The sequence below is a fragment of the Podarcis muralis genome, chromosome 6, assembly GCF_964188315.1.
Source record: "Podarcis muralis chromosome 6, rPodMur119.hap1.1, whole genome shotgun sequence".
NCBI lineage: Eukaryota > Metazoa > Chordata > Lepidosauria > Squamata > Lacertidae > Podarcis > Podarcis muralis.
Window position 1 is genome coordinate 33,790,944 of NC_135660.1, and position 17,535 is coordinate 33,808,478.

Here is a 17,535-nt window from a genome sequence, read left to right on the forward strand (position 1 = left end):
TTTCTGCTAATTGAAAAGCAGCACCTCTCTGACATTATCTCCCAGGAAAATAAATCCCAAAAGATCCTCATTGTGTCAGGCTGTGTGGAACTCCTGACTTCCACCCTTGTGGAACTTTTCAACACATCCAGAATTCCATGTTGGAATCTGGTCTATCAGGCATAAAGGGTGCTCTGATCTTTCATGACATCCAGGGAGGGAGGGAGAGATCATTTCCACCCGTATGGTGTTCACCTAAAATTGTAATCAAAACCAACATTCTTCAGTAATGCTCCCCTTGAGAAATTCCTCCCCTCACCCATCCCTTTTATTAAATGGATGGCTTTGTTTGTTCTTCCTGGGATTCAGTTTCAGTCAAAAGCAAGAGAGTAGTAGCCGTGGTCCAGTCCACTAGGTCTATTTTGCTTTCCTTAGAATTTATTTTAGTCAGAGTTAACTGACACAAGGCACAGATGCCATGTATTGCAGTGGGCTTTTGGGGTGCACCTGAACTTCCCCTCCCTTTTCTTTCCCTGCTCACCCTCCCACATGCCTCCTAAATCAGCCCTCTGGAACAGACTTGGGGAGAGCGTGGGAAACAGAGTGGGGTGGAAACTCTATGGCATGAATGGAAATCCTTGCACCAACAGAACCCAGAGCATTGGATACCACCCAGTTTCCAAAAAGATTGGCCACTGATGCTTTAAGTGTCTCCTGTCACCGTTCCTTTCAGTGTCCTTGCTTAAAGCTGCAGTCAGTCTTTTCAAGCCAGGCAGTCATTCAGATCCTGAGATCCAGTTTAACTGATCCTCAGCACTGTGTTTCTGAGCAGAGTTTTGAAAGTTGCAGGCAATAATTGTGAGAGGCGTGTTCCGTGTTGTCAGCAAGGTGCTTGATGCGTTACCGTTGCCAAACAATGAACATATTGCCTGTTCATTGTATGTTTTCACAGTAAATCTCATAAAGGACAAGCGTAGCTCTCTACAGTGTTCTTTCTGTGAATTAAATTTGCACAGCAATTTCACATATTGGAAGGCCCTCGTACAAACACAGCTCAGAATGTTTCATTATCTGGTTATATTCAAAGAGACTCTAAGGTAGAGTTTGTGTTTGCCTTCTATCTAGGAAGATGCTTACCTGATGCTGTGCAAGGGGCAGTTCAAGAAATGCTAGTTTCTCGTCTTTAATTTTAAGCAGCATGGGGATTTGAACAAAATGCATTTATACCAATAAAATCCATTTTTTCTTTTCAATTCAGAGATGATTTGGATCGAGCCATTGAGACATTTACTCTATCTTGCGCTGGCTACTGTGTAGCTACTTATGTGCTGGGCATAGGAGACAGACATAGTGACAATATTATGGTCAGGAAGAATGGCCAGGTAAGGTCATGGTAGGCAACCTAGTGTATGTATTGATTTTATTTATATCCCACCCTTTGTCCCTCCTATAAATAAAACTGCTAGCACAGTTGCAAAGCTAAGCTGGGTCCAGTATGGTTTCATATTGGATGGGGGACCGCATGTTGGAATTTCTGTCTTGCAGGGGTTGGACTTGATAAGCCTCGGGGTCCCTTCCAACTCTACAGTTCTATGATTTTACGATTTACCGCAAGCAAATCACACAAGCGGGTCACAGTAAATTAAAAACAATACAGAAATCAGTGACGCAATAAAATCCGAATTGCTTCAGTTGCTTCTTATGAAAATACCACATAGTTTGCTTATCTCAACTGCCATCTCCTCCAGAGGCAAGGAGGAAGGCAAGGGTTTTCAGCTGGTGGCAAAAGCTGAACTATCAGCCACACATCGGAGGGGAAGAGCTGGGCTCTATCCCAAACTAAAGCACGTGGGGCTTCACTCAGTGATGGAACAACAATACTACTTTCAAAGCGTAATACCCTTCTAAATCATGTAAAGGTAAAGGGACCCCTGACCATTAGGTCTAGTCGCAGACGACTCTGGGGTTGTGGCGCTCATCTCCCTTTACTGGCCGAGGGAGCTGGCGTACAGCTTCTGGGTCATGTGGCCAGCATGACTAAGCCGCTTCTGGCGAACCAGAGCAGCGCACGGAACTGCCGTTTACCTTCCCGCCAGAGCGGTACCTATTTATCTACTTGCACTTTGGCATGCTTTTGAACTGCTAGGTGGGCAGGAGCTGGGACCGAACAATGGGAGCTCACCCTGTTGAGGGGATTCGAACCGCCGACCTTCTGATCAGCAAGCCCTAGGCTCTGTGGTTTAACCCACAGCGCCACCCACGTCTAAATCATGTACCATTCTATAAATACTAAGAACCACTTTCTACATGGTGTTTTCCTACACAGGTATTAAATGTAAAAAATAACTTCGTGTTTGGGGACTATGAAACCTGCTCTGTTTGCATTTCATTAATATGTAACGGTGGCTTCTGCCTAGGGCCGTATGTCTGGTGCTGTGCTGATTTACTTGCTAATAAAGTAACTTTTAAGTCACAAACCATTTCTGAGCATTGGGGCTAGAAAAAAAATTATTCATGTTGCATTTTGGAGAAAATGCATGTAATAATGCTTTAAAAATTAGAGCAACAGAATTATAAAATTATTGATTTATTCCCTAACTTCTCTTCCTATTCCTTTTCTCAGCTCTTTCACATAGATTTTGGCCATATTCTTGGAAACTTCAAATCCAAATTTGGAATTAAAAGGGAGCGAGTGCCTTTCATCCTTACCTATGATTTTATACATGTCATTCAGCAGGGGAAAACTGGAAACACTGAAAAATTTGGCCGGTGAGTCCTAAATTCTCAAAATAATTTCCTAAGATATCATAGTGGACCACAAAATGAAGTCATCAAACAGTAAAATAAAAACAAAGCCATAATTATGAACAAAATCACACAATATAATCTCAGTGTTGAAACTGATATTTTGTTAAAGCAATTCATTAATTTCAGTGGGTCTGCTCTGAGTAAAATTTAGTGGACTACCACCTATACAGTCACATAGCTTATCTCTTTCCCCTTGTAAACTCTTTCTGTTTCTCTGTCATAATATGATGTACACACAGTCTCACAGCTTACTTGTGTTCGCATGAAGGTTTTCTTTCATTCATTCTCCTTGCTGGAAAAAAATGCAAATTTCCTGCTATTTTTGTAAACCTCCCTGAGAAATATAATTGAAGGATGGTATAAAAGCACTTAAAAGGAATACATAACACTCCCATTGTATCAAGTCTAATTTCTTAATCTTCCTGTTAGTAGGCTAAAAAAAAATAGGCATAGTAAACACACTGGAGAATTTAATTTTGGAAGACATATTAAGGTGCAAACACACTCAGAAACATGTGGAATTAAGTGTAAGAAATGGTATCTTTGGAATATGTATTCCTATCACTAGGGAGCAGTTCAGACATGTTTGCTTCCAATAACAGCATATCCACAATAATGTCCAGTTTTCTGATCCTCCTTCATGGAATCACCCCGGTATGACTTTCCCTAAACTAAGTAACAGTTTCTGCCACAGTCAAGACTTTCTTGAAGGGCCTTTACATTGCTGCTGCACCATAATCCATCGCAACCCTTTGCAAATCTTGCAAACTAGTTAACCTGGTACTTTCACGTGGGCTGCAATATGTGTGAATCCCTCTCTCCCTCCATCCATCCCTCTCCCTCTCCCCCTTCCTCTCCCTCCTGCATGCCATAGAACAACGCCCCATAAACCATACAGTCACCACCTGTTCCTTGGCTACATTAATTTGCTTTGGCACTGCAGTACAAATGACTATATTTGGCTTCCTTCCTTCTAGCAACTGCAGTTGTGCTGCTCTTGTATTTTCTGTTGCTACGCAGGAGGAAAAGCAAGTGATTTGCAAGGGATCCCTTTTTTCACCTAAAGAGGGAACAACCCTTGGTTTGTCCACAGTCAATTTGCAAGATGGGTGCAGGTGATGGGTTAGCAAGTTCATTTACCTCAGATAACAGCAGTGAGTCAATCCTGTTCAAACAAATGTCTCTTGAACCAGATCAGGCTGCCTGGGGTCTGGCCTACTTTTTGTTGCCCTGCTTTACAGTATGTGTTTGTTTGTGCATGTTAAAGGTTCCGCCAATGTTGTGAAGAAGCGTACTTGATTCTGCGAAAACATGGAAACCTATTTATCACTCTCTTTGCACTGATGTTAACAGCTGGGCTTCCAGAGTTAACCTCTGTTAAAGACATCCAGTATCTAAAGGTAAAACTCTGATAGGCACCTTAGGTGATATTTGTCCTTTTTCCTAACCATGTTCAAAGTTTGTTCACTGTGATGCTCCTAATGTAACTGGTGTGGTCTTCCTCATATGCTGTGAACATAAAAAGCTGAGGTCATTGGTCCCTCTAGTCTAGTTCTGTCTACTTCAAAGGACAGTGGCTATCCAAGACCTCAAACAACATGGTTTGTTTTCTTTCATCTGAATACTAGATAAGCCTATACTCCATAGCAGAGGTTTTCAACCTTTTTGAGTCCACGGCTCCCTTGGCCAACTACATTCTTTCTGTGGCACCTCTGTGGGGTTTAGGAGCCCAGTTATGTCACACCTTGCTTGCAGAGCTGGCAGCCCCTCACCCCTTCCTTGTGGAGGGTTCCCTAAGCCTCTTCTCTTCTCCCCTCTCCTTGGGAGTCCTCTGGGTAGCGACACCAGCTCTAAGGCCTTAACTGACAATTTTAGGTTATATTTTAGTGATTAAGATTTAACTTATATATATTTTAACTGCTTCTTTATCTGTATTGTCCCTGTTATACCCAATTGCAAATTCAAATGTATCCCTATAGGGGCCTGGGAAGCACCCCCTGCCCAGCCCCAGAGGCACCACTTTCCCGCAGAGCTTGTAGCTAGGGCTGCTGCAACAAACAGCTGTGCAAGCCTTTGGGAGGCAGAGAGATGAGAGGGCATTAGATGAGAGAAGGAAAGAGGGACAGAGGGCAGTGTTGCCCATGGCACCCTAGGGTGCCACAGCACATTGGTTGAAAACCACTGCTATTTAGTCTTCAGATTGGGCAGATTTATTTTTGTATCAGACTGAAGAAACAATACTGTTCATAGAGTATAAGAAGCACATTCTTACTGTGTGCAGCAAAACATTGGCAGTTTGCCATGGAATAACAGTATTAGCAAGTAAAGAAATCTCAAGGGTTGAGTATTCAAGGCAAATAGCAATCTTCTTAATACTACTTTTTGTTCCTAGGACTCCCTTGCCTTAGGAAAGAATGATGAAGAGGCACTAAAGCAATTTAAGCAGAAATTTGACGAAGCGCTCAGAGAAAGCTGGACTACTAAAGTGAACTGGATGGCACACACGGTCCGGAAGGATTACCGATCCTAGGTGGTTCATGAATTTGCACTAAGCTTAATGTTACCCTGACAATAAAGTATTAAAAGGGAAACAACAGACCCTTTCTCAAAACAGACCCAAGGATATTGCCTGAATGATTCCTGATTTTGCACTCTGCTTTGGAATGCTTCAAGAAGATTAGGGATTTTGTAACATTAGCAGATTCCTCAATCGCTTCTGCTGACTTTGCACGCTGAAAGCTACCACTAAGCTTTTATATTATTATTATTTTGATACATTGAGAAGCTGTAAATATTTGAGATTTTTTTATGTTTGGACAGTGTTCTCTAACTTGGTCTAGATGGGTAGAGACTTTTTGAAGATCTGATTGCTAAACAGCATCAGAGATGTTTCTGATGTGTTTAATTCTGCTGCAACTGAACATTGTTGTGTGTATATATCCTTTTTTTTCTGGCACAGACATATTTGTTCTGCTGTAAATAACTGCCAGATCATTCATTGTACAGCAGGGTGCTGCTTTATTGTCTTGAACTACTGCCAGAAGAAGAGAGGTTTCTACATTTAATAATGAAAAGAAAAATATTTAAAGAGACTCTTTTGCCCCAAGTGCTCTGTGTTGATATAAATGTATTGGAATGTATGTAGAGCATATATGTTTGGGACAACCTTTTGCTCTTGGAAATTCCACCTCAACGTTTACTGCCTTTTTGAATTTTATTGAACGTTCAGCGAAGGCCTGCAACATCTAAGCTTTTGAAGACACTTCATTAAAGAGTTTGTCACTGGAAAACCAACAGGCCACCCATAACAACTATATTATCTGCACACATTTGTGTAAATCACAAAACGGAAAGCATTAAGCATCATAGTCAGGTTTTGTATATGCAGCTCAAACTAAGGGAAGTGTATGTTCAAAACCAAGAGATTGTGATTTTTAAAAATGCTATATTATAGCATTTTTAATCAGTACTCCAGAAGAGAGTCAGACCTGTTCTTTACTACTTAAATGCCTGCAGCCCTGTTTGTTTTGTCAAGGAAGTTTGTATTTTGCCTAAGTTGATACATGGGAGAAACTGGATTTATTTTAATTCATCCAATGAGGTACCATACTTTAAGGTGCTTATAACAGAAGAGTAATTCAAGTTAAAAGTGCAATAGGAACTGCTTGTTTAAAGATGTAAACATAAAATGTTTTGAAACAGTGGCGAGGTGGACTAACTACTGCTTACTCGCCAAAGAACACTGGTAGTTCTTAACTTTGGTGATGATTGAATGAAAGTAATTATATATAAAGTTGTCTTTGAATCAGAACAATGATTTTAAATAGGAATTGCATTAAAGTCTATTTTACTTTGTCAGATGTGTTTGTGTTTCTCTAAAGTATACTATGTTCAGTTGGATAGAGTTCTGTGTTAATATTAAGCTGCAATCATGTTGGGGATTCACAATTTGTGAAGAGGCCAAAGCTTAATGAGGAATATGTCATAAATGTGAAATTACACTAATTACAATAATCATGCACAAGTGTGTGAACATACACACAGTAGCACTGAGAAGCTTTCAATTACTCTTTCCATGATGTAAAATTTATTTCAGTATTGTCATTTACCATACTGTATCATCAATCTGGAATCCAGCTGCTTAATTATTCCGATGTTTGTGTTTCAATGGGAGATCCAGCTTGTATTCTGGTGCCTATGACAGTGAAACATCCCATCTAAGTGGCATGAATCTATCTATCATCTATCTATCATCTATCTATCTACCATCTATCTATCTATCATCTATCTATCTATCTATCTATCTATCTATCTATCATCTATCTATCTATCATCTATCTATCTATCTATCATCTATATCTATCTATCTATCTATCTATCTATCTATCTATCTATCTATCTATCTATCTATCTAATCTATCTTCCACCTTTTCTCCAAGCATGGTGCACATGGTTCTCAATTTTATCCTCACTAATAACCCAGTGAGATGTTAGATTGAGAGTGTGTGTGGCTACACCTAAGTCACCCAGTAAACTTTGTGGGTGGATATTTGAAAACCACTATGCAACACATACCCTGTGCATCAGATATAGTGCTTTTCAGGCAGATTGGACAGTTTCAGTTTTATATGTAATTCTGAGAGGTGCACCTCACACCAGGTGTGCCTAACCTGTGGCTCTCCAGCTCTTGCTGGACTCCCAACTGCATGACCAGTTGTCAGGGGTGATGGGAGTTTGTAGTCTAGAAAGGTTAACCATCCCCTGCCCTATACTCTTCAGATTTGATTTTGGTGATGAGGCCCAGCTCCATTTTTCCTGCTAGTAATTTCTCTGTGTTTATATCCTTTGGGCATAAAAATTTCAAGTCTTCTATTACTCCTCCAAAAATCAGACTTGCCAAATCTCCAACAGGATAAAGGGTCCCCCTTTTATAGACGCCATTTTTATATGTGGCACTATGTTCTCCCCCCCCCCTTTACATGCATTGTTTTTATACCTGTTAAGGCTGTTGGAAGAGTGTTGTGATTTTTCTTTGCAATAGAAACCAATGAAAAACAAATGAATACCTAATTGCTTTTCATTTATAATTTATTCACTTGAATTCCCATTAGTTTTTCTAACAAACAAGTGGGGCTCAATCGTTTCATTTAGTTCTTCAAATGAATGCACTTCCCTTTTGTCATAAAACGCCTGTGATCACAGTTTTCTTCTGAATCCTGTCCCTCGTTTACCTTTCAAGCCAATGATAACCCTTACACTGCAGCACCTCCAAAGAACTGTGAGTGAAAGAGAAACAGATGCTAGCACTGTGTGCAAACCCTGGCAAGAGTTGTACATCAGTTCTTGTGCTTTTGCTGGCTGAAGATGTGTCACAAGCACATTTTTGCATTCAGTTTCACTGTTGCCATGCAGAACTTTAGCATGAGGTATCAAACAGTTCTGCTACAGGTGGAAAGGCATTGCTGGGATCCATTGCACATAAAGGAGGCATTACTATGGTCATTTACAGAAAGGTAACGCCCTTCTGTTCTGCTGCAGCTCCACTCCCACCTTCACTGGAGCTAAGACCCGTGTGCCTTGAGGGGGGGGGAAGAAACGAGGAAGACTCGGAATCACCAGTTCCTGAAGACACCATCAATAGAAAGATCTGTTAGGAGCACCACCACCACCTCCTTTCCTGAGGCATTTTCACATAGACCTGTGGGTTCCTGAGGGAAGATGGAAGTGAGGAAGCCTAGGCCCATGGAGCTTGTGGCATCTGCTCCTGAAGTTACTCTGATAACATTTATTACCGTTTGTGTTGAGGTTCTAAGTTGTGAGGCACCTTGGGTGCCTTAGCAGAAAGGTGGTACATAAATAAGAGAGAGTGCTGTTGATCTGAATGCATATCCTAGTAAGGAGTTGAACATACAACATGCTGGCATGGAGAAGGCCTAGCTAGCAGATCTGAGGTGCATAGCTGTCAAGTGTCCCTTATTTGAAGGGACAGCCCTTATTCCAGCTCCATGTCCCGCTACTGTCGCTTATTGATGGATGTCCCTTAAATGTCCCTTAAATTTCAAAGGAAGCAGCTCCTCTCCCTCCCTCCCTGCCGGCCAGGGAGGAGGGAGGCTCCAACTGTGTCGCTTGGCTGTGTTGCTCACCCAATAAGAAGTCTAAGAACGACTAGGGGTTGGAGCATGCATGCCTTGTGCGTGGCTAGTTAATGCAAACTGAGGGGGTTTTTGAATGCTGGGCGCCATTTTGTTGCACGTGCTGCTGCAAACTTTGCAGTGCAAAGCCAGGCCGGGGAGCCATCTTAAGTTGAGGCTGCATAGGCCTTGTGGTGCATGTGATTCAGATTCTATTCAGTTGAACCTCTGGTTACAAAGTTGGTTGGACAGTGTTCTCGAAGCTACCAGCATGAGTTTGACCAGACTGCAGGAGGACAGGAAGACTCGAGTGCCTGGAACAGGTGAGGCTGCAGGTCCCTTATTTTGGCTGCTGATCCCTTATTTTCAAGGCTGCTGGTCCCTTATTTTCAAATCTGTAAGTTGACAGCTATGCTGAGGTGCCTGATGATCTGCTGCTGCCTCAGAATCAGGCACCTTATGAATACAATATTTACTATGGGCAGAAAATTTGACAAGCTTAGCCTTGCTCTCTTTGTTACCAGCCATATCTCCAGCTGAGATACTTGTAATAATTAAGGCCATAATTTCCACCCTCTGTTCAGCCACTTGCACATCTCGCAGGCTACTCAGTTTTTCCCTGGCCCGTAGACCTTAATCCCATCATTGACAATTAGCTGGTATTCTCAGAAATAGATCAAATGCCAATTTACTTGATAGGTCACATCTCATGTTATTTCAGAAAGTAGGAGATGCCCCAGTATGATAGTGCCCTAGATTGTACAGAAGGGATTCATAGTGCAAGGTTTTCTGGTGCCAGCGTTATAGCAGCTCCAAGAGACGTAATGCTGAAATGGAAAGAATGTATATCCCTGGCCTGCCAACATTACCAAAGCAGTCCAGGAAAGGAGTCATGCTGCTGTGGTTTCTGTGCTGCTGAGGTAATATTGGAAGATACTGTCAAGGGCTTTGGCTGCCGTTACTCTTGAATGGCTCTCCTATGCCTCTGCCTCTGCCAGTCCCAATAATTTGCTTCTTCAATGTGTGACTGGAAATGGCTTCAAATCAGAGAAGTCTCTGGTCTCATTATAGTTCTGTGTTCAAACCCCATTCAGTATGGGAATAGTTCAGAATGGAAGCGATACCTGGGAAAACTTGTTTATTATTCTGCATGTAAAAGTTGTTATAGGGACGCAGGTGGCGCTGTGGGTAAAACCTCAGTGCCTAGGACTTGCCGATCGCATGGTCGGCGGTTCGAATCCCCGCGGCGGGGTGCGCTCCCGTCATTCGGTCCCAGCGCCTGCCAACCTAGCAGTTCAAAAGCACCTCCGGGTGCAAGTAGATAAATAGGGACTGCTTACCAGCGGGAAGGTAAACGGCGTTCCGTGTGCTGCTCTGGTGCCGGTTCGCGAGAGCAGCTTCATCACACTGGCCACGTGACCCGGAAGTGTCTGCGGACAGCGCTGGCCCCCGGCCTATAGAGTGAGATGAGCGCACAACCCTAGAGTCTGGCAAGACTGGCCTGTACAGGCAGGGGTACCTTTACCTTTACCTTTTAAAAGTTGTTATGGATTGGAGGAGGGATGTGTGTAGGGCTGGATATTAGAGAGGGGTTGGCTTGAGATAACCCTGTTGTCATGGTCAGACCATTTTCTGTGGAGCTTTAGTCTGAAAGAGTCAACTGCTCCCTGCAGGGGAAGGAGGACGAATTAAGATGGCCTGCTCACAGAGATTTATAGCAACTGATGGTGAAATGAAGTGGTAGCTAGAGGCTTTTTAAACATTAAATACTTAGGTGAAGAAGGGATCCTTCCATCACTATCCTATTCCTCATAACACCTTTAGGCTATGGAACACAGCTTGTGAATACATCCTAGGACTAGCCCATCTCCTTTATGGTATCACTTTAGGTATGTGCTGCTTAAAGAAAAATCCAGATATTTCTTCTCCCTCTACCAACTATTATGGATGATGCCGATTAGCAGCTGTTATCTATGATAACTGTGTGGCTCCTCCAAGCTGACAGACTCTGGGTGAAAACAGACCAGTTTACCACATGGCTAACTTGGGAGTTTGCCTGCTGCTTACATGGGCATTAAAATGTGCTAAAAGGAAAACAGATGACCTTGGCTGCCTTTGTGTTTGCTGTGGTTGTCATTGCTCCACCCCTAGTTACTGACTTGTTCTATTGCTATGGAGTGGAGAGACATTTCTCTCCTTGCCTTGCTGCAGTGTTTTATCACTACTTGCTGCTTCTCTGCCTTGGGAAGGTGATGGTTAATCCATTCTCACACTCTGGAAAGTTGATACATAGTGATAGTGTGTCAAAGAGGTCAATAAAATATTCCCCCCTATTTGGAGTTGATCTCAGGAATTCCTTTTTTTTTAAGGTTGTGCTGCTGTTTAGCTCATGGCACCCATTACTGTGTGTAATTTCATAGTTAATTCTCACACATCCTCACAACTATTCATTGCACAACACACAGCGATAACAATACCTTCCATGATCACAGAATCTCTCAAACAACGATGATCTGACCATCTTATTATGGGATAGGCCAAGATTCAACCCTTAGGCTTTTATTCCTCTCTACCCATTGTTTTCCAGTAAGAAACAGCCACTTTTCTTAGCCTGCAGTGGTGAAAGTCTGAGATATACTTGGAAAAGAACTCTTCTGAAAACACAGCAGATATTTTGGAGAACTTCCAAAAGCCCAACAGATGTTTAACTATTTCAGAATATATAAACACTTCTAGGAACAGAAATCTGAAATTCTGAAAAACATGGAGAAAAAGCGAAAAAGACGATGTTTCTTTAAAAGTAGCTCTCGCTGGGACATCGTAGCCCAGGAGAAAAGTTCCCCACTTTGATATCACCTGCTATGGGTTATTAATACAAACAAGCCCTTTTCAAACATTCTTCCCTCACATGAATACAATTGCATGAGGGGAAGTTGAGGCACGTTTATTGGCTCTGCCCCACCTACAAAATTATCTGCACCCCATCCATGTGGGGTGGGTGGGGAAGAGCTCTGAAGGGGGGGGGATCCTGCTCTAGAGATGTGGGCTCCCCACATGATTTAAATTGTGTGCAGTGTGTGGGTGGGTGGGGAGAGCAATCATGCAAGGTTGAGCAAACACAGCTCTAACTTCCCAGAACATCTGAAAAGGAAGACAATCAATTTACCATGTGGTTCTTGTGGGAGCCTCTTACCACTTCATAAGGACCCCAGGCTTTAGCAAACAGTAGGCAAAACAGTAGGCCTGCCCACCTAGCAGTTTGAAAGCACGTCAAAGATAAATAGGTACCACTCCGGCGGGAAGGTAAACGGCGTTTCCATGCACTGCTCTGGTTCACCAGAAGTGGCTTAGTCATGCTGGCCACATGACCCGAAAGCTGTATGTTGGCTCCCTCAGCCAATAAAGCGAGATGAGCGCCACAACCCCAGAGTCGGCCACGACTGGACCTAATGGTCAGGGGTCCCTTTACCTTTAAGGTCGGACAATGGGTCCATCTAGCTCAGTATTGTTTCCACAGACTGGAAGCTGATCTCCAGGGTTTTAGGGGATATTGCCAGTCCTACCTGGGCATACCAAGGATTGAACCTAGAACCTTCTGCATACAAGGTAAATGCTCTAGCACCAGTAACCTTTCCTCAGTGCAGACTCTGCAAATCTGTGGTCAAAACCATACCTTAACATTGGGTAGCTGTTTGCTTAAATTGGATCTATGGCTCCCATGACAAGATGTGAAAGAAAAATAAGGGGTTTGGGGGGACACCCAAAATGACTAGTGAACCTCCAGAAGCCACTGACCTAAAATGGATCTCTGGACTTACCCAGAAAGGCCATTTTGTTTCCAGGTGTCCAGACAATGGCTCCTTGTTGTGTGAATCCAGCTATGGAAAAGCTTGCTGCATTAGCGCCTGTAACCACATGAGCAGACTGATACTTTCGGGTGCTGAGACGAGTTTGCTCATTTTCTGTTCCGCTGGGCCTAGAGATGGCAAGTCTTCAGAACAACTCCTGGTTGTCTGGATTCACCCAGAGAATGCCCTTGTCCAGTGGCTTTTAAGTAGTCCCAGTCTTTCTGTACAACCCACATACAAACAGTTTAAAACTTCAATAAAACTTTAATATACTAGAACATCAACGAACATTTTTCTGACAACAGGTCCTAGATCAGACAATATATTTTACTGAGCTAGCCTGACTTGCCAAGATCTGCATCAATGCAACCCTATTCTTTTCTCGACTGAGAAGTGAAATCAATTACTGTATGTTTCATGCAGCAGAGGGAATACAGCTACCTGTGCTTTGTTGGTGATTTCACATACTAACCTTGCACACAAACTCGGCAATGTGCACACTACTGAGCCATTTGAAAAGAATCAATCTGGCTATTGAATGCCTGCTATGCAGGGCAAGGAAATTTCTTCACTTTGTCTCTACAAAGTCAGGACAGAGAGAGTCGCAGTAGAGATTCGGTTTCCAATGTAGCCAGGTTACAAGACCTGCCAGGAGAGAAGGGTGGTCCTGCACAGTGCTTACATACATGGTGGTCTTGGGGAAATTCAGAATCCAAGCAGCAAAATGAGTGCCTTCCTCTGTCATAGTGATCTAGCAAACTGTGAGCAATGAAGCTGCTTTCAGTATGTAGCATGTTGCACACCCCGCAGACGACAATTTCGCATTTGGGGCACATTTTCCCAGAGTGAGCCTTCCCCAAGGAACACATCTCCTTCTGGGCTTTCAGCTGCATGGACTCTTTTCTTTGCACACCTCTCTTCTTGTCTTCAAGGTGCCCATTATTTTCCTGAGGACTAAAAAGCCAAGACAAAATAGTGATCTGAACAATCAGTGGCAGCTACCATTTTCCAAAGTGCATCAGGGCAAAGGGCCTTCTCGGTGGTGGCGCCCGCCCTGTGGAACGCCCTCCCTTCAGATGTCAAGGAAATAAACAACTATCTGACTTTTAGAAGACATCTGAAGGCAGCCCTGTTTAGGGAAGTTTTTAATGTTTGATAGTTTATTGTGCTTTTAATTCTGTTGGGACTCGGAGCCGCCCAGAGTGGCTGGCTGGGCATAAATAAATTTACTATTATTATTATTATTATTATTATTATTATTATTACTACTACTACTTTTCACTGCATGTATGACGAATCATATAATTTTAGAGCTGAATAGCAGAAGGAGGCATCACACTGGTGAACTACCAAAAAAAAAAGGATCAAGCCATTTGCCATTTGAGTATTTTTTTGAAGATTTAAAGGGATTTATTACCTTCTCAGCCTAATATCCTGCCACCAAAGCAGGAGGGCCCTGTGAGGGATAGGCCCTGGGTTTGCCTCGTGATGACCCACCAACTGACAAGTCGCTCAGCCAATCAAGGGAGAGAGAGAGAGGAATTTAAGTTAATCAGCTGGGACTGAGAGTGCAGTCAGGGATTATCTATGGGTGAGACAGGAACCTGGGATTGGAAACAGGGTGGGCACCTGGAATCTCTGACTATTTGAGTGGACTCTGGTAGGGTATATCTGTCAGTGGGAACAGATTCTAACTAGCTGAGGGGAAGTTTAGGATTTTAGAAGGGACTGGGTAGTGTAAGATAATAACCATCCTAGAAAGAAATTATCTTTCCAAAGTCAGGTTTAAAATATGAAGTTAAGCACAATCTTAAATATCTCTGTAAAGAGTGTTTGTATGAAACAAAGTGTTGTGCCTTACAAAAGTAACCAGTAAGCTATACAGTTTAGTTTGGTTTAGAGAAGCCTAGTTTTTTTAGTTTTTGCTGGTTTAAATTTTGTGAATGTTTTAAATAGTTGTTTTAATAGTTTTTACCAATAATTCTATTGTTATATTCTTTTCGTAAACCAAGCATATTTTTGTTACAATCAAGCATATCCTGTTTATTCCCCATTATTTCTATATATAATATTCTGCTCCAGAGTTTTCTTACCATTGCTCTTCCTTCGGTGCACAGTGCAAAAATCTACATTTTTCAGATTACACATGAAATAAAACACAGTTGATCTTAGTTCATGGGAAGGACAATATGGAAGCAGATGGTTGTAAAACAATTATGGCTTTAAAGGTAATCAGCAGCACCTTGAACTGAGCCAGTGAAGATGGCAATTTTGACTGGGGTTGCCAGCTGGTCAGCAGAGGGATGGCTGTACCTCCCCTTTTACCTTTAACAGCACCTTAATAAGCAAACAGCAGATAGACTTACAGCACTTCCAGATGAGCTGCTTATGAAGCATTCAGCCCAATTTGTTCACAGGGAGATTCAAGGACACTGGCTAGTTAACAAGCATTATTCCAATTTGCTTGCAGGTTAGTTGAAGCTGCATCAAAGAAGTAATACCCCCCTCTTTCCAGTTCAATTCTCCCATCGCTTTCCTTATTACAAAACTTCCAGTATTTGGGGGAAGTGACTTTATTGTGCAAACCCTCTAATCAGCTGTAATTGTGCAAACCGAATTTGCCAATTAGTAAATGAATCCCACTCGAAAATAGCAACCGTCTGAAAGAACCCCAAGATGTTATTAATTGCTGGCGTCTGCACAGCAAGCTGCTGCTCAAGGCAATGGAGCCCCCTGAAAATATGGCACTCTTTGATGTTGCCGCCCTTTGTCTGTCTCGGCTGTTTAGTTGATCAACCTTTTCCCCCCTTTCATGATTATTCAGTGTTCACAATGGCTCCGGTGTCCAATTTTAAATTAGCATTTTTAATTTTCATTAGAAATAAAATATTAAAAAGAGAAACACTTACATCACATTCCGTGAAGGTCCAGAAAAGAGACTGAGTGTTGAAAGCCTCTTCTTAAAGATATGCCCATCCTTTTTCCTGCAGTGCTTTGCATCACCGATGCCCTCTTCCCTTGTTGACTTCTTGAAACTCCGACCTGTCTCAATGGCAGAGCAGAATGCAAAAGTATGCTCTCTGATCATCATGTTTGCACATAAGGAGCTTACTCCCCAAGGGAGGGAGGGATGGCCATAAGTCCAAGTTGCGTACTAACCTGCAGGCATCTTTGGAAAGCAGCGCGTCTCAGGCAATGAAAACTCCAGCTTCAGGGATCCCTAAGAAAGAAGAGATGGCCAGGTGTGCCTACTTCTTAACACAACACATCAGAAGCAGCAATGGTTGTAAAGTTTAAAAATTGCCTCTCTCCCTTTCCAAATGACCCTTGCAGAGCAGTGGTAGAAGCATCAAAAGTCTCCCGTGTATGCAGAGCATGGGAAGGAGAATTTGGTTCTTGTAATGAAGCAAGCGCAAAGCCAGAAAGTGAATTGCTGCTCAGGGCGCTGCATATAAACAATTTCTTTCTCCTTTTGGTAAATCAACTGATTAGTCTTCATTTCCGCGACGTGTCACTGCATCTCCAAGACAGATCCTTTTGCCTACTCTAATTGCATTAGTCTCTCTGCTCTCCAGTTGATATTTTAGTAATTGTATTTACTTTTGGCTGATGGACTTGCCCCACAGTTTACACTTGCTCTCGGTCTCCGGTAAGTACCTCTGGCTCATCCTGGTGATTTGTCAGATCTGGAAGCATTTCCCAATAATTACTTCTAAGAACAGATAATTAAAACTAATTTTGAAAAGTAGTTGCAAAGTATTCCTATTCCTGCACTAAACTGTAGTCCCAAACTACATCATATGACTATTCCTTAATTATAGTCTGTTTAAGAAGCTATTGAATTATAGAATTGCATAAGGGGGCCCAGTCTGACAGTGAAATTCATAGTCTTATAGGTTGGGGGTCTTTGGGCAGATCCTCTCTCTCTCTCTCTCTCTCTCTCTCTCTCTCTCTCTCTTTCTAACATTAAGAAATATATTTACCCAAAATCCAGATTGAAATCCCTTTTCAGAAACAGGGGAAGATAGCCCCATTTTCAATTCACCCTAGAGACTTCCTCACCTTACTATTCTCATCACCTGCCAAATATCCAGATTTTACCAGCAGTAATTAAGTCCCACCCCTTTGTGACATCACCTCTGCAAATGAGAGAAAGGCTCTATGCTTTCTGACCTGGTGGATCATGAAGAAGAAAAGCCACAGCTCAGTAGCAGAACACATGGATGCCTAAGGGTGAGGGTTCAATCTCCAAGTCAGATCAAGACAGATCCCTGCCTGAATTCATGAAGAGTTGTTCCCAGTCATTGTAGATACTGAACTAGCTAGATGGACCAGTGGTTTGACTTGATAAGGTAGCTTCCTATCAGCTATGAATACTACCTCCAATGGCTCTAAGACAGAGCAAAGTGAATGAGGCAAAAAGTATTGTAGTGATTGCTCATGGTATCGAAGCTTTCCTCTGTTGGTTTGTTGGTTTGGAGGCACTGCGTATGCACTATACCTTTAAAGCACTGTAGTTTGCTCAGAATGCTAACATTTTGAGGGGTAAATTGCAGTGCTCAGAATTCACCAAGGGAAGGAGTGTGATCCAAATGCAGCCAGTGAAGCCCTTCTCTTCCAGTAATGATCTCCTTTTTCCTAAGGTAAAATAACTGCTGTAGGGTATCAACTGCTGTTTAAAACTTACAGTCCTATCCACATTTACTAGAGAGTAAATTCATTTAATTCATTGAGATGTACATCTGTGTAAATGTAGACAGGCTTCATAT

At 42.4% G+C, this 17,535-nt stretch overlaps 2 protein-coding genes across 8 annotated transcripts in view; one reads left to right on the forward strand and one right to left on the reverse strand.

Moving 5' to 3' along the window:
• PIK3CB (phosphatidylinositol-4,5-bisphosphate 3-kinase catalytic subunit beta) overlaps positions 1-6,642 on the forward strand; it is a 100,354-nt gene extending 93,712 nt beyond the window's left edge. For all 7 annotated transcript variants that reach the window (XM_028731016.2, XM_077929948.1, XM_077929950.1 and 4 more), the window contains 4 exons: positions 1,238-1,361; positions 2,603-2,748; positions 4,055-4,187; positions 5,180-6,642. In XM_028731016.2, the coding sequence (XP_028586849.2) occupies positions 1,238-1,361; positions 2,603-2,748; positions 4,055-4,187; positions 5,180-5,317 (541 nt within the window). In that variant the 3' untranslated portion in view covers positions 5,318-6,642. The remainder of the gene's footprint in view (positions 1-1,237; positions 1,362-2,602; positions 2,749-4,054; positions 4,188-5,179) is intronic.
• A 6,465-nt stretch (positions 6,643-13,107) lies between these two features.
• Positions 13,108-16,987, reverse strand: LOC144328091 (uncharacterized). Its single transcript, XM_077930863.1, has 4 exons — positions 16,940-16,987; positions 15,926-15,986; positions 15,676-15,808; positions 13,108-13,720 (listed from the first exon to the last, which is right to left on the reverse strand). The coding sequence occupies exons 1-4, from the start codon at positions 16,985-16,987 to the stop codon at positions 13,354-13,356; spliced, it is 609 nt and encodes a 202-aa protein (XP_077786989.1). The 3' UTR covers positions 13,108-13,353.
• Between the last annotated feature and the right edge of the window lie 548 nt (positions 16,988-17,535).